The 16512-nt window shown below is 44.0% G+C and overlaps 1 protein-coding gene and 1 pseudogene across 5 annotated transcripts; one reads left to right on the forward strand and one right to left on the reverse strand.

Annotated features, from left to right (window-relative positions):
* Positions 1 to 211: 211 nt before the first annotated feature.
* Positions 212 to 13862, forward strand: MARVELD2 (MARVEL domain containing 2). Of its 5 annotated transcripts, none has more exons than XM_036408820.2 (7): positions 212 to 266; positions 3702 to 4870; positions 7004 to 7039; positions 11431 to 11579; positions 11839 to 12010; positions 12790 to 12840; positions 13695 to 13862. In XM_036408820.2, the coding sequence occupies exons 2-7, from the start codon at positions 3722 to 3724 to the stop codon at positions 13815 to 13817; spliced, it is 1680 nt and encodes a 559-aa protein (XP_036264713.1). In that variant the 5' UTR covers positions 212 to 266; positions 3702 to 3721; the 3' UTR covers positions 13818 to 13862. The 5 variants fall into 5 exon arrangements, with proteins under 5 accessions (XP_036264713.1, XP_036264717.1, XP_045427482.1 ...); XM_045571526.1 differs by lacking the exon at positions 212 to 266 and adding an exon at positions 386 to 472 and having other exon boundaries at positions 3707 to 4870; XM_045571527.1 differs by lacking the exon at positions 212 to 266 and adding an exon at positions 1127 to 1149 and having other exon boundaries at positions 3707 to 4870.
* A 784-nt stretch (positions 13863 to 14646) lies between these two features.
* On the reverse strand, positions 14647 to 15879 carry LOC123651189 (annotated as a pseudogene).
* Between the last annotated feature and the right edge of the window lie 633 nt (positions 15880 to 16512).

A 16512-nucleotide genomic window follows, 5' to 3' on the forward strand; every position in this document is an offset into this window, starting at 1 on the left:
CTTTCCAGAGTCAGACTTTTGTTAAAAATAGGGAAGACCGTGGCTGCCTTGCCATGAGCACTCTCCGGAGGGCTTGGTCACACCTTCACTACCCGCCTGGGGCCTTAACTTTGCTTTGCGGGCGGGGAATTGGGGGGCGGGCACCTCCCGGCTAGGACTCCTAGCGGGAGCCCGACCAAGCCAGGCGGGGCTCCGCTGGGCCCGGCCCCGCCCCGAGAGCCGGACCGGTTTCGGTGCGGCGGCGGGAGCGGCTCTTCCGGCGGCAGGTGAGGGGGGCGGGGGTGGGGACGCGGGGGGGCGGGCCGGGCTCCCGGCAGGTGCGGATGGAGTGAGCGGGGATCCTCGGTCCCTCGGAGCTTCCTGGGCCGTGGCCCCGCCTTCACCTGCGGCCGAGTGCGGACGGACCCGGCGGTAAGAGGCCGCGGGGCGCGGGTCCGAGGGCCGGACCGGCCGGTCCCTGTCGGGGACGCAGGTGCGCGGCGGGCGCTTCCGGGCGCGGATCCCGCTCCTGGGAGTCGGCGCGGCGGAGCCGGCTGAGTTCCGGTCACTCTGGGGTGGGATCTCCACGGCGGAGGGGGACCTCCACCCCGAGCGCCGGGACGGAGCCCCCGGCGGCGGGCAGAGAGGCTGGGCGAGGCGGCGGGCCCGGCGCGGGCGGCGAACGCGGGAGACAGCGGAGCGGAGAGGGTGGCGGCCGGGGCACGCACTCAGAATTAAAACCCCGGGGCCTGTCCCAGCCCCTGGGAGCCCCACACGCCCTAAATCTGCCCCCTGCGTGGGCCCAGCAAAACCTTAAAGCCCGCCCAAGCTGTGGTTTGCGTGTGTAAAGGTCGCCAAGCTCGATTCCTGGGACACTTTGCGGGGTGGGGATTAGGGGGAGATATTGCTCCCCCCGCGGCCATGGCTTTCCCAGAGGGGAACGCAGGGAACGCAGGCAGGGCCCCCAACCAAAGACCCACCCGCCTCAGGGCACCGATCTGTGTGGGCACCCTGGACCCAGACAGCCAAGACGCGCTCAGAGACAGCTGAGCATCCCCTCTGGCATAAAGTATTTTGCTATTACACAGTTCTTCAGGTTTATACTTTTTTTTTGTTTTTTTATTTAAACATTGATAAGGTGGTCTAATTCAAGTAAGCCACCTTTCCCTGGTGAAGATAAATCCACTATTTGTTTGTTTACAGCGAGTTTAAATTAAGCAACAGAGTCAATCCTTTAAATGCATAGACAGTATAGCTATTGAGGAGTATTGTGTAAAACTTGCTAAAATGATTGTGCTTTTTGCGTCTACTCTTAGGGAAATGTATTTCAGAACTGTAGGAGTACTTTGCGTTTCTAGAATTGAAGCGTAGGTAAAGATAAAAAATAAAGGGGCAACAAATAATTTTTATCCCTTCTAAGAGTGCCTGCTTTGCATTGGGCACCGTGCTAGGACCGGCATAGTTAATTCTTTAACATTGGAGTGTCCCCTTAGAAGACCCCAGCTTAGACTTTTTTATCACCACCCACTTCTTGGGTGCCTCTGTCTCGTCTGTGGCAGTACCTGCCCTTCTGTACATGGACTGCATACTTGGCACCTCGGCTGGATTTCAAACTTTGAGGCTGCTTCTCCCCAAGGCTAACCTGGAAGGATGGAGAAATGTTGCTTCAAAGTAAGGTGCTCCCAGAGGGAATAGGTAGGGGATATAGATGAAACACGATTGGTCATAAATTGCTAATCATTGAAGATGGTTGATGGGTGCATTGGAGTTCATCATACTATTCCTTCCATTTTTATTATGTTAGAAAATTTACATTTAAAAAGTTTAATTAGGTCATTTAACTTCCAGTGTCAAAAATTTGACCTCTTCTTGCTATCTCCGTTGCTACCACCATGGCCTGCTGGATTGTTTCCGGGGCCTCCTCGCTCGTCTCCGTCTTCACCCTTGTCTCCCTGGCCTCCATGCCTTAATAGTTCCACACGCCAGGCTCTCTCACAAGACATTTGCAGTAGCTGCTCCCTCCACCTGGGATGCTTTCCCTGAATACCTGCCTCGCTTCCTCCTTTCTCTCCTTCATTTCTGTATTCAATACCTTGTTCCCTAGGAAGACTTTCCTGGTCATTCTATTTAAATTATAACTCCCTGCTCATAGTGCACACCTAATCCCCTTCCTTAACCTTTGTTCCTGAGCATTCCATCTATTTCACTTCCCTTGTCTGCTATCACCTGTCACACCGGAAGGCAAATATGTCAATTGGCTTCCTTCACTGACACACGTTCAGCATGGCACATAGCACCGACACCCCTAGTACACAGCAGGTATTTAGTAATTATTTGTGGAATGATCAATCTCCATTTTACAAAGTAAAATAAAGCAAGCCTTTGCAATGTCTGAATTGTTCGACATTATAAGGTGGATTAGCCTTTTAAGTTTTGATGCCCCACTCACACACACACACACACACAAAATAAATTTAAAAAGTAAAAACAAAAAATAAATCTTGATGCTACCTCCATAGTGCCAAGTACAATGTCATGTGCCCAGTGAATCTCCGAGTCAATATACATGTAAGCAATTTGAGGGAGAAATTCATGTGCAATAAACCTAGTTACATTAGTAAATGCCTTCATTCTTTTTGTATTTGTGTCCATGAAGGAAATTAACAGGTTTAGTAAAAGTACTTTTTCTGTGCCTTATTTTTTGGGTGGATTGAATACCCTTTAAGGTAGCTTCTGAGTCTCTCCATGGCGATAGCACTGGCATTTAGATAATTGTTCTGAAAAGAGTGATATACATGGTCATTGCTGCCGCTCTGTGTTTCGCTTTTGAGGAATCTATACTTTTGGTGATATTTTTTTCTCTGAGAAATCAGTTTTTAAAATCTAGTGTCAAGTGTTAATATTTCAGAGTGGCAGAAGCAATGCCCCTAAACTGGCTTTCCTGACTTAAGAAAGAGGGGCTCTTCATTCCCGTGTTTAACAGACTGCTTCTCGGGACCATTCTTCTAAAGCAGATTTGAGTTAATGAAAATGAAGAGTATGTACTGATGGCGCTGACATACAGTGAGAAGGTGGAGAATTTTTTATTCGCTCAAACTATTAAATATTTAGATTTAGATGTTTGAGGAGAGGACTCTACTTGGAAAGTGGTAGCATCCTGTCTTGTTAAAATGTAGTCCTATTTTTGTTTATTTAGATTTTGTTGTTTACAGAGCTCATACATAAGTTAGACTTACAAATGTTTTAATTCAGCGCTAAGATTTAAGTTTTTGTTTTTTTTAAATATATTTTATTGATTTTTTACAGAGAGGAAGGGAGAGAGATAGAGAGCTAGAAACGTCGATGAGAGAGAAATATCGACCAGCTGCCTCCTGCACACCCCCCACCGGGGATGTGCCCGCAACCAATGTACATGCCCTTGACCGGAATCGAACCCGGGACCTTTCAGTCCGCGGCTCTACCACTGAGCCAAACCGGTTTCGGCAAGATTTAAGTTTTTGATTGCCCTTAAAATTGTATAGAATGATGCCTATGTCCCCGGCTAACATAATTGTCATATATGCTTAAAATAATACATATTTATGTTATTTTATATATCATATAATAGACATGATCCTATGGGCTCCCTAAATGTGATCATTGGCTATTAAGTAAATAAAATCAGCATTGAAATAATAAAAACAATTAAAAAAAATTAATCATAAGTGATATCTGATCTTGGCCACAGGTGTAGAAACCACAAATGTCTTCAAAGGATGGGAGATCCAGGGATCGAGACAGGCACTACCATGAGGTCCGGAGGGACCTGGCCCAGGAAGACGGCACCACAAGGACCCTCCAGACTCTTCGTGACAGCGAGCTGGCGGTGAGCGCCGATCCCCTGCCTCCGCCCCCTCTCCCGTTACAGCCTCCGTTCGGCCCTGACTTCTACTCCAGTGACACCGAGGAGCCGGCCGTGGCGCCGGACCTCAAGCCCGTCCGGCGCTTCGTCCCCGAGTCCTGGAAGAGCTTCTTCCGAGGGAAGAGGAAGGACCCAGAATGGGATAATACGGGCTCGGACATCAGGTACATCTCCGACGGCGTGGAGTGTTCGCCTCCGGCCTCTCCGGGGAGGCCGAACCACCACTCCCCCCCGAACTCCTACCGGGACCCTTACGGGGGCTCCGGGGGGACCTATAGCTCCCGGAAGGAGGCGGAGGCCATGCTGCCCCGGGAGCCCTGCGGGTCGCTGGGGCGCACACCCACGGCGCGCACCTACAGCGAGCAGGTGGAGGCCTACCGCCTGCGGTACTCCTACATGAAGTCCTGGCCCGGCCTGCTGCGCATCCTGGGGGTGGCCGAGCTGCTGCTGGGCGCCGGCGTCTTCGCCTGCGTCACCGCCTACATCCACAAGGACAGCGAGTGGTACAACATGTTCGGCTACTCCCCGCCCGCGGCCCTGGGCGGCCTCGGCGGCGGCCTGGGCAGCGCCTACGGGGGCTACTACTACAGCGGCCCCAAGACGCCCTTCATCCTCGTGGTCGCCGGCGTGGCGTGGGTCACCACCATCATCCTCCTGGTGCTCGGCATGTCCATGTATTACCGGACCATCCTCCTGGACTCCAACTGGTGGCCCCTCACCGAATTCGGAATCAACATCGCCTTGTTCATTCTGTACATGGCCGCGGCCATCGTCTACGTCAATGACATCAACCGGGGGGGACTCTGCTACTACCCGGTGTTCAACTCCCCGATGAACGCGATGTTCTGCCGCGTGGAAGGAGGGCAGACGGCGGCGATGGTCTTCCTGTTTGTCACCATGATTGTGTATCTCATCAGTGCGTTGGTGTGCCTCAAGTTGTGGAGGCATGAGGCGGCGCGGAGACACAGGGAATACATGGAACAGCAGGAGGTAAGGAATGTCACAGTCTTTCACCTTTTCTTTTTTTCTTTTATTTACTCCCTTGTTAAATATGTATAGTTCTCAAAACAAGGATTTTATAGAAGCCCCCCCCCCCTTTTTTTTTTTAATGACCTGAAGTTCAGAAGCTCCGTATCTACCATGGTAGGCCTGGAATAGCCCGCCCTGCAGTGCACTGTGGTGTGGCATTGCAAGTAGACACCCGGTGTGTAACACAATACAGAGTTGGTTGGCTGCATTAGTTTGTCTCTCTGATGCTTAAGGGGAAACATAGCTTCTGAATCCCTGCAAAGAAGAATAACAAGATGCTCAGGAAGTAAAAGGTCTCATTATTAAAGTAAGTTAGAGGACAGTCTTGATTCCTCAGTATGGTAAGACAATGGAAAAACTATAATCTTTCCGTTAGAGGAGCCAGGTGCTCATTTAAATCTGTTATCGTGAGCCCCAGTTTCTTCCAGTGAGTTAAAGTCAAGTAAGAGTACGGTGAATAACAAGATGCTCAGGAAATAAAATGTCTCGTTATTAAAGTAAGTTAGAGAACACTCTGGAAACTTACCCAGGCGTTTTGACGTTTCATCCTTACTTTAAGGAGATGAGTGTTCCAAAATTAGAGTGGGATCCATGTACTTTATTTCATTTCTAGGATTTTACTAGTTAAATACACGAAAGAGAAGGAGGAGGAGGAGAACTAATAATACCTAGAGAATAAGATTGTATCAAAGCCTTACTTAAAATAATTTTATTTGAACATTTGAACGGTAGCAAAAATGTTAAGAGTATGTTGAACTAGCTTCATTATACCCTGAAATAAGCTAATGTTTTGCTTTAATCTTTTTTGTTTTATTTTTGTCTTCTAAGGAGTGGTGTGTAGTAGAATTTCCTATAACACTGAAAATGTCATATTACTTTAACTTTTTTCTTTATTTCAAGTTAACTATATTTGCATCTTTTCCTGATTTTTCTAAAGATCACCTAGATACTATATAATTGCACATAGTATACAGGGATAGGCAACAGTAGGTTTACAGTTGTAATACAAATAAATAATACAATAATTAATAAGTAATAAAAGGATATACTGTTTCAAGTACTCACAACTGTACACTTACTTTTGCCCACTCCTGTATATTGTGCAAAACTATAGATAAAATGAAATCCTGTCATTATTTACTGGATGAACTATTTGTTTGCTGGTTGACTTACATAGTTTCCTTTTATTCTTTTGCATGAATCTTATGCATAACAACTACAAAAAAAAACTTAACTAAGTTTATATCAAGAACCTTCTTCTTTAGTTTTAATTGGTAAAATTTTTATTTGGGAAAAATATAACCAGTACCTTATTTAATATGGAGAACCTCAGTCTGTTTCAATGTGATCCACACTCTTTTGTCACAAAATATACTAATCTTACTAGAACTTGACCTAGATTTAAGTTTTTTTCCAAAAGCTTATTTGGGCATTGTTAAGCATATTTCTTAAATTTACATCTGTGTATACAAAGTAAAGAACTTGTATACAAAGTAAAGAATTTCTATCAGTTTAAAATCTAGGTAGTGAAACATACATACATCCTCATAATTTTAGGTAAATTTAATAACAACCGAGTTCTTAATATCATTTCAAAATTCTACATTCATAGCATCTGTAATTATCAACATAATTCTTTCTTTTTCTGATAAAAACTTGTTCCTATCAGACTTTTCATAATGGCTGGAGGGACTTGAATCACCTCTGATGTCGCTATAACTTCCTAAAAGGTAGAAGATGAAATGGCCTGTGGCTTTTTTCTGTTAATTTTATAATGTAACTGTGTCAAACTCTTTAATTGTGCAAGGTAATGGGAAGCAAGAATAAAGAAAATCTCTAGGTGATTCAAAGCAACTTACCTAAGAGACTGCCATCTCCGTATTTCCAATTCTCTTTGTTCCTGATTGACAAGGAATTACCATTACCCCATCTCCTCTGGCCCATCAACATGTGGCCAAAAGTAAGAGGAGCTTAGGAAAAGTAGAGAATCAACCTTTGTAAAATTAAGATTGGGCTATAAATGCAAATGGATGAAAGTATTTGCAAAGTAATTTTACATGCCTTTAAAAATCATGTTAACTTTTTTTGTTCCAGATAAGTGAGCCATCATTTCCATCAAAAAGAAAAATGGTAAGAAAACAGTTCATATTATATTTTGTCACTATATTTTGTTAAGTACTTTTCTCTCTTGTCTGTAAATCTGCAGAGTAGATCCTCTTTCTGTGAAGGTGTATCTATTACACTGAGTTCATTAAAGGACATCCAGGTTTTTTCTACTACGTGAAGGACCAAGTTAGAGAAAGCTAGTAATAGCTTCTTTTATTTTTGTTAGATGAATAATTATGCAAGTGAATTCTTGGTTCTTGTATTTTTAAGTTTTAATCTTTTAAAATAAAATTCTCCCAAGCTTTCTGCAGTCTTTTTAAAGTTCTTTCAGAAGCCAAACTTTATAGAATCAAGAAAGAAATTTCTATTCCACCATTTACTAACTGTGTGGTGATAAGCAAGTATTGAACTTTCTAATGCTTTAGTTTCTTCATCTGTAAAATTGGAATAATAGTAATTTCTACCTTGCGTGATTGCTGAATTAATTAAATGAGATGCTATTATTATAATTATTTACATATATGAAATAATTTAATATAATTTATTTTATTTTTAAAATATATTTTTATTGATTTCAGAGAGGAAGGGAGAGGGAAAGAGAGATAGAAAATCAATGATGAGAAAGAACCATTGATTGGCTGCCTCCCACAAGTCCCCCACTGGGGCTCAGGCCCACAACCTCAGCATATGCCCTTGACCGGAATGGAATCTGGGACCCTTCAGTCCATAGGCTGACGCTCTATCCTCTGAGCCAAACCAGCAAGGGCAATAATTTAAAATATTTTAATCATGATTTTACCTCATTGAAAAGTTCTATTTTAAGATTTGGGTATTATTTCTAAGCAACAAACTGAGAATCCAGTTCATCGATTTGTGTCTTTCTTTGAAAAAGAAGTGTATTCACTTGGTCCAAAATTCAAAAGAAGCTCTAAATTCAAAAGTCTTCTCTCCTATATTCGGCTTTCCAGTTCTCCTACTTGGAGACATTAGTGTCCTGTGTTTCCTTTCAGAAACGTGTTATGTATATATTGGCTCTCCTCCCCCTTTTACACAAACAGTCGCATACAGTCTACACTGTTATGTTCCTAACTTTTTCCACTTAACAATACATTTATTTTTTAAAATGTTTTTTATTTGTTGATTTTTAAAGAGAGAGAATATGTGAGAGAGAAAGAGAAGCATTGGATTTGTTTTCCACTTAGTTCTGTATTTATTGGTTGCTTCTTGTATGTGCCCTGACTGGGGAATCAAACCTGCCACATTGGCATATCGGGATGATGCTCTAACAACTGAGCTAGCCTGCCAGGACAAACAATACATTTCTAAGATGTTTCCTTATTAGTACATAAAGAACTTCTCCATTCTCTTTTTATAGTGCAGCGGGATGCAGAGGAAATAAACTTTGGGATCAGGCAAATCTGAATTGGAATACAAGATCAGCTACTTAATAGCTCTGTGACACTGGGGGAATTACTTACCATCTCTGAACTTCTGTTTTCTGTCACTTGTTTGTAACTATCTACTAGGCTATTCCTTCTTTGGTATCTTTTTTTTTTTTCCTTAGAGGTTTTTAAATTATTACTAGTGATTTTTAGAGACAGAAGGGAGATGGAGAGAGAAACATCAGTGTGAGAGTGAAACATTCACTCGCTGCCTCTGCACTGAGGATTGACCCCACAACCAGGGCACGTGCTCTGCTCAGAGATTGGATGGGAAAACTTTGGTGCCAAAAAGGATGCCCAGCCAACTGAGTCACACCAGCCAGAGCCATTTTTGGTGTTTTAACAGCCACAATTTATAAAGAGCAAATAAGATCATTTAAAAAATAATAATAAATAGACATACAGTAAGATCAAATAGAGACAGAAACAAATTCTAATAAATGCCTAAGTACTGAGCAGATTTCTTTCCTAAGATAGAAAAGCCAAAATCTGGGTTTTGGATCGGGGGCCTATGCATCATTACATTATACTCTCAGAGGGAGAGAAAATGGGAATTGGGCAGATGGACACTGAAACACTTACCTAGCTCGCGCTATTTCCAACCTAACAGAATATTCATTCAGCCCCCCCCCCCTTTTTTTTCTTTTTTTCATTCAGTCCATTTTTAATTTGAGAGGCTTAGTAATTATATCCAAAGCATTACTTGCCCTGTTGCTTAATTACCTTCTCTTGGCTCACAGTAAAGCTTTTCTGAAATTTGCTGACAAAACTAGAGTTTTTTTTTTGTGTGTGTGTTTTTAAGTACACTTTATTGATTTTGTACAGAGAGGAAAGGAGAGAGATAGAGAGTTAGAAACATCGATGAGAGAGAGTCATTGATCAGCTGCCTCTTGCACACCCCCCACCGGGGATATGCCCTTGACCAAGGCACATGCCCTTGACCGGAATCGAACCTGGGACCCTTCAGTCCCCAAGCCGACGCTCTATCCATTGAGCCAAACCAGTCTCGGCTGACAAAACTAGTTTTTGTTAGAAGCAAAGAAAGGCCCTACATGGGGGCTTGTGTTTGTCATCAGAACGCTGCTGAGCGCGGTCTGGCTGGGGCTGGAGCCAGGGCATCCTTCCTGTGAAAGCTTAAAGTGGTTTGATTCTGTCTCAGGTCCAGTTCCAGGCCTTTTCCAAAAAAAACCCTTTTTCTGAACTGGTGATCAGTTCACACCAAAAGGGTGGAAGGAAACGTTATGAGCATAAAAACAAAAACACACTGAAGCAGATGAAATGGTCTTTGTGGAAGTGTTCTGGTTTCTTAAAACTCCTTCTTTATATTAAAAAGTAACTCTTGGAAATAGGGAAAGACAAGTAAGGAAAACGAGCAGTTCCTGCTTGAAGAAACTTCACCCAGGAAAAAGCCAACCCTCCTATGGACTGTCCTGCCCCTGTGAGGGCCTGCTCAGAGGCGGGCTGGCTCCCTTTCCGGGCACCTGGGCTGCAGACTTCTCCTTTCCATAACCCTCCCTGCTGAGCAGCCTCGGAGGCTGATCCTCTCATCAGCCGTGCGGTTTGGCGAGATAGGAGCTAGTGGTTTTTAGAAGGAGCTAATGTTAGACCAAACCTCAAAGGCAGCCTTAGCGATAGGAAATCAAGAAACAAAGGATTTTAAAAGCTGCCTGGCATGGTTTTAAAACCTCACTTTACATTTGTTTTCAGTGAAGTGGGGGCCTCCCAAGCTACTCTCCGTTTAGTTTAACAAGCATGAGCCAGGGGTCCGTGGGGGCAGAGGAGGGGAGCGGACCCCTCTGGGGAGGCATCAGTGTGCCCAGCTCAAGTTCATTCCACCAGCAGGACGGCGTTGCCCGCCCCGCCCTGCTCAGACTCCTTTCTGGCGTGCCACCAGCACCTCAGGGAACGTAGCGATTGAACAATATACAGCTACGTAGACCAGTTTCCTTGTATTACTCCTTTGAAGTTATCAGTGAGCCAAAAGGTTCTGGGTTTTCATTGTGGCCTTTGCACGTCACAGCCGTCACAGCCGTGGGACCTTGGAGAACGTCTGAAACCTCTCTGAACAGGGCTCCTTTACATGTGACATGGAAACCCCTTTCCTGGCATCCACCAACCGTACCAGCTGGTGTGGTGGTCTGGGCACTGCTTAGTGGAGTCCTGAACTCTCTCTTCTCAGCCCCAAAGCTGCACACCGTCTTAGCCGGCCTGGTCTAGGGCAGGCTCGCCCGGCCTTCCACTCCCACTGCCCTTCTTTCGGCTCTTTTAGCTCGTGAGGCTTGTCCCCTGGGCCGCTTCCATCTTATGTTCTTTTCCTGTCTTTGGAAAGTACCATTTTTTATTCAAAAGGCCTCTAGCACTCTCCAGTGTAGAAACCAGGGTGACTTAATCCACCTCCTCCAGGGTCCTCACAGCCTCCATGGAATCCCAGGTTAGGGACACGTGGGCAAGTTCAAGGCATCCACCACCTCCCCTCTGGATTCGTTGCTTTCCTTTCAGATAATGAAAACAATGCAACGTGCATCCCTCTCTGACCTGCTCAGTGCCTACTTGTAATTCATTCATCTCAGGTTCTGGTGTCATTCTTTCTTATTCCATGTAACTAGACTTGTTCCATTTTGGTCCTAAATTTCCCATTTTGGACTACATTTTTTATCCTCTTACAATTAGTTAGGGGTATAAATCCTAAATAAATGAAGTACTTAAGTCACACACTCCCACCATGTCATCGTCCATTTTGGACGTACATGTGATTGAGGTCGGAGGGTGTTATACCTCGTGTGTGCTCTCCCACGTCTCAATGTTCCTGTTACAGAAACAGAACAACTTTGTGACTGTAACACATGTAATTCTAAAGCAACACGGAAATTGTTGTTCCTGCTTTTATTCTTCTTGCCCCTTCATTTTCTTCTAAGAATAAAATCCTTCTGTCTCTGTTTATAAACAAATCTTCTTTTTCTCCCTAAACGATAGTGTGAAATGGCCGTCGGCAGTGACAGACAGAGAGACCAAGAAGTTCATTTCAAAGAACTGAGACCAACAAATATGAAACCTGAAATACTGAGTGGACACATCCCCTCGGGCCACATTCCCAAACCTATCATGTTGCCTGACTATGTGGCGTGAGTATCAACATAAATCCTCCTTCGAGGTAGAAACTGAGAGTTTCCATTTGGGCTTTTCATTTTTCTTTGTCTCCAAGTCAATCCCCTCTGCTTACAATCACTTCTGTTTGAGCAGTTGTTTGTTACCTCTGAGGTAGCATACTGAGTTGGAGGTACACAGTTTGGTCAGTGAGGAATAAGCTAAACTGATTTCGCGTTCAGCTTGTTTTAGTGAACAAGTTATAACTCTGGTTAATTCCTCCCCCCTTCCCCCCAGGAAATACCCCGTGATTCGGACGGATGATGAACGAGAGCGCTATAAGGCAGTGTTCCAAGACCAGTTTTCAGAGTACAAGGAGCTCTCTGCAGAAGTCCAGGCCGTCCTGAGGAAGTTCGACGAGCTGGACGCAGTGATGAGCAGACTGCCGTTCCATTCGGGAAGCCAGCAGGTCAGTGTCTGCGGCTGCCTGGGACACTGAGTGACCTTTTTTGAAATACAGAGAAGTCATAACCACACGCGTCTGCTGTGTGTGTCTAGGGAAGTAAGTCACTTGAGGTCTTCAAGGTGACTAGTCAAGATTACAATTCAAATTACATAATGTCTTCGGCCTTAAATTATTAGACAGGGGTTTTATTTTCTTATTTAAGTAAAGTATAAATTGCACATTTTTATATAAAACTTAAAGTTAGAAGGAACATTATATTAGCTGTTTTCAAAAGTTGAATAATCTGAACCTCTCGATCACAATATGTGATAACACAAAAAAGAGCTTTCCAACGAGGCTGAAAATGATGCTGAGTAATAGCGAGTGTGATCACTCTGTGCCAAGCACTTTACAGGGGTCATTTCATGTAAGTGAAGCTTCTCACCGTCCTATGAGGTACGTACGTATGGTTATTGTTTCCATTTTGCCAGTAAGAAAACTGAGTCTTCGCAGGGTCACGATCTTGCTCAGGGTCACACCGCTGGCAGGCAGTGCCGCTCAGACTCGCTTCTGGCTTCATGCCCGCGGGGCCTTTCCCCTGTTCACGCCTCAGCCCGGTGCCTGCACATAGTAATCCTCACACGTCCAGTGGATTGCATTTGTGTGTATGAATACAGTGATTGCAGTCTTAGGTAAAAATTGTTTTCTGTTCTAATTCCCTGTGTACTTTGAGACACATTCTTGAGATAGGTTGTGAGTAAATGCAAGTGTTTTAATTCAAGTATACAATATGCCATTTCTAGGAACATGAGAGAATTTCAAGAATCCATGAAGAATTTAAGAAAAAAAAGAAGGTTAGTAAAATTATTTTGTTCAAAGTATATTCTTATCCAGGTATAATACAATGGAGACAACTGGCAGATTTTAGATTCTTTTAGCTTTAAAAGTAGTTCTTTCTTCCTTCCTTCTTTCCTTCCTTCCTTCCTTCCTTCCTTCCTTCCTTCCTTCCTTCTTTCGAGTGAGAAAAAGGGAAAAAGAGAGAGAAACATCAATGGGTTGCCTCCTTATCCATCCCAACAGGGGATTGAACTTGCAATCAGGGTATGTGCACTGTCTGGGCAATTGAATTGTCAGCCTTTCGGTGCACAAGACAATGCTCAACCAGCTGAGCCACACTAGCCAGGGCTTTTTTTCTGTGTTTCTTAAGATTCTACTTGTTCAGGGACCAGAGGTGCCTGCTGGACACCTTTGTTCTGTTCTGATGGCATCTGTCGTGTCCTGATTTCGCCACCCAGGGAAAGGAGCACTGACACACAATTGTCACCCACATTTCCTTCCGAAGGTTATGTTACGTTACACGTTTCGAACTCCATCCTTCGCTTGTTTGCACAAATCAGTAGAGGCCAAAGAGAGCTTTCATTAAACATTTCTATAGTTGTTGTTTACTTTGAATGTATTTTAAACTACTAAAGTTATAGTTAGTTCAGCTCTTTGGATTTCTCAACTTTGCTGTGAACCTAAAACTATTCTAAAAAATACAGTTTATTAGAAACCTGTGGAGAGCTTAGCTGGTTTTCTTACTAAGCAGATTTTGAAATCTGCTGCAGGAAAATCTGTTAAGAAGGGAGATTTTCTGGGTGATGGTATATGTTTCTGAGTTCTTTGCTGAGGTAGCACAGGCTGACATACAACTGTGTTTCTTTTCCAGGATCCTACGTTTCTGGAAAAAAAGGAGCGCTGTGACTATCTAAAGAATAAACTTTCTCACATAAAGCAAAGAATTCAAGAATATGATAAAGTAATGAATTGGGATGTACAAGGTTATTCTTAAACCTTATTTGAAACCACTTTTTTTTAATACCAAACTTAATATTTATTTACTATCTTTTTTTATATTGGTCTCTGTGATATTCGAGAAGCAAGTACTTCCTGAATCAGGTTTCGGTTGGTTTAGCCAGCCTGCAATGTTAGAACAGTATGGTTTCCCATCAGACATTTCAGAAAAACCTCAACTTCACTAAGACTGGAAGACATACTGAATTCATCCGAGCACAATTTATGTTTCTCTTTGTTGAAATTGAAAGTGATTTAGAACTCACGTCCTGGGGTGTGAGAGCAGCTCTGGTGCTGAGAAAGTCTCGATTCTGGTGCTGTAGGGGATCAGGTTTTCCTTTTTTACTCAGGCCGGCTCCCAAGATTTTCTAGGACACATTTGTCATCCTAGCCAAACGTGTCATTTTTTTCCCCTGAAGAGGGTTTGAATTCAAGATCAACATTTTCAAGCCTGACGATCTTGGGCAAGTTGTGTAATCTCTATACGCCTATTTCCCCGCCTGTAAAATGGGGCTAAAATAGTACCCACCTCATAGGGTTGTTATGAGGATCAAATGCGTAGAATAGAGCCTGGCACATTCTAAGAGCTACATTAGTGGCATCTATAGAAATGTTTGTGAAATTGATAAACTCCCTAGAAAAAGTCTCTGGAAAGGTCCTTAATGAGCAAGCTCTGCCAGCTAACCACAAGGCCATGTGTCTCCTGACCTTCTCTGTTGTGTTGTTAATAACGCTAATCACACGTCTAACCACACGTAACCTTAAGTCAGTGCTTTCATTGTGGTTCTGTGCCCAGTGGGTCTAACACAGCCTTGCCATCTGTTTTGTTTGTTTGTTTTGCTGCAAAAAGCTTGATTGTTTCATTTGGTCCAGTGCATAGGAGAGGGCTCCAGGGTGGCTAAAAGAATGGCTAGTAGTTTGAGGAAGAGGCTCGGATAAAAGCCAGAGACACCAGGGGGATGCAGAGAGGCCTCTGAAAGACCTCTGCACTCCACCGGCTCCTAGTTGTGCTTGAGGGAGAGCCTTTCGAAGAGATGCTCCCAGCCTGCGGAGGTGAGCCAGGTGTCGCCCATCTTCTTGATCAGTTTCACCTCTTCGCCCAGGAAGTGGTTCTGCAGGAAGTCACAGAGCTGAGGGTCTGCACGGATAGAACCCAGGGCCTGCAGCTCCAAAAGGGCCTGGTTCAGTCTCTTCTCCAAGGCCAGGGTGGCTGCCATGCATCCTGAGCTTTGCCCCAGACTTCTTGGGAAGGTTTCTGCATGTCCTGGAAGACAATGCTGCCACCAGGCTTGTTTTGCAGCGTTAAGAAATGCTCAGCGCCCTTACACTTCTTCTCCGCCAACTCGCGGAAGAAGTGGCCCACACCCTCCAGAGCCACATCGTCGTGGTTGAAATAGAAGCCCACAGATGCAGGTTGGCCAGGCGATAGAGTGCAGCCTCCACCTTGGTGGAATAATTCTGAATTTGGGAGCTCATGGTTGTTCGGCAATAAGAAGTGAAGGCAGAAAAAAGAAACCGGTGTGGTGCTTGGTCCCGGAGGTGGTTCTGAAGGTGGTGACTGGATGAGACGCAGGAGAGTGGGTGGAGGCTGGAAGAAGGGGTGTCCCGGGTCTGTTCCAGGGACAGAACATTGCTGAAACAAGAGACAGATCCGGGAGCTCCAAGTGCACTGCCCAGCCTTCCCATCTTTAATCAGCCTCACCGTGCACACATCTCCACAGCCCAGCTGTTCTGTGCACATCCCACCTCACAGGACCATGTGAATGTTGTTTTGACATTTTCTCTACTGTTTGGACGTTTATCCTCAGGCCCCATGACGTTACGTTTACTTAGAATCCCCCTTTTCATTTATTGGGATGCTTTATCTTCCCAAGAACTATCTTGGCTTTGGGGATTTACTAGTATTCATGAGAAATGTTTTATTTTTATTAGTATGAATAATGAACTGCCTTAAAACATTTTTGGAAAATCCTTGTTATTGGATCCTATTCAGCAGCATTTATATTGTAATTTCCCAGGTATAGAAATACAATTTCTGCTCAATATAGCTGCCATTCAAATAATTGGTGTCCAAAGAATTTTCTAAAGTGAAACTGCAGAAAAACATGGGAAAGCAGAGGGTTAAAAGTGTTGGTTACTGAATGAACCTCCTAGTTTTTCTTTGTCAATGAAATCTTATTATTTTAATACCATGGTGCTCAGACTATTCTTAGGGCTCTAAGAGTTTTAAGAGGTGACATGTAGCCCTGACTGGCTTGGCTCAGTGGATAGAACATTGACCTGTGGACTGAAGGGTCTCAGGTTCGATTCCAGTCAAGGGCATGTACCTTAGTTGCAGGCATATCACCAGTAGGAGGTGTGCAGGAGGCAGTTGATCGATGTTTCTCTCTCATTGTTGTTTCTAACTCTCTATCCCTCTCCCTTCCTCTCTGTAAAAAATTAATAAAATATTTTTTTTAAAAAAAGAGGTGACACGTAGAGAAGCGTGATCCCCCTCTGGAAGCACAGCCTCCCCCCCCCCCCACACTAGAACAGCATCCCTTTTTATTTTATGTGTTGGGGCCCCATGCTAACATTTCACTGAAGAGCACCAATGCTTTAAAAAAATAATAATACATTTTGGTAGACTGTAAAAAGTTAGGTTAATATTGAAATGAAGTGTTTAGGGAATTTAACTTTGTGAAACTTTATTT

The sequence above is a fragment of the Pipistrellus kuhlii genome, unplaced genomic scaffold (genome assembly GCF_014108245.1).
Source record: "Pipistrellus kuhlii isolate mPipKuh1 unplaced genomic scaffold, mPipKuh1.p scaffold_m20_p_4, whole genome shotgun sequence".
In the NCBI taxonomy this organism is placed as follows: domain Eukaryota; kingdom Metazoa; phylum Chordata; class Mammalia; order Chiroptera; family Vespertilionidae; genus Pipistrellus; species Pipistrellus kuhlii.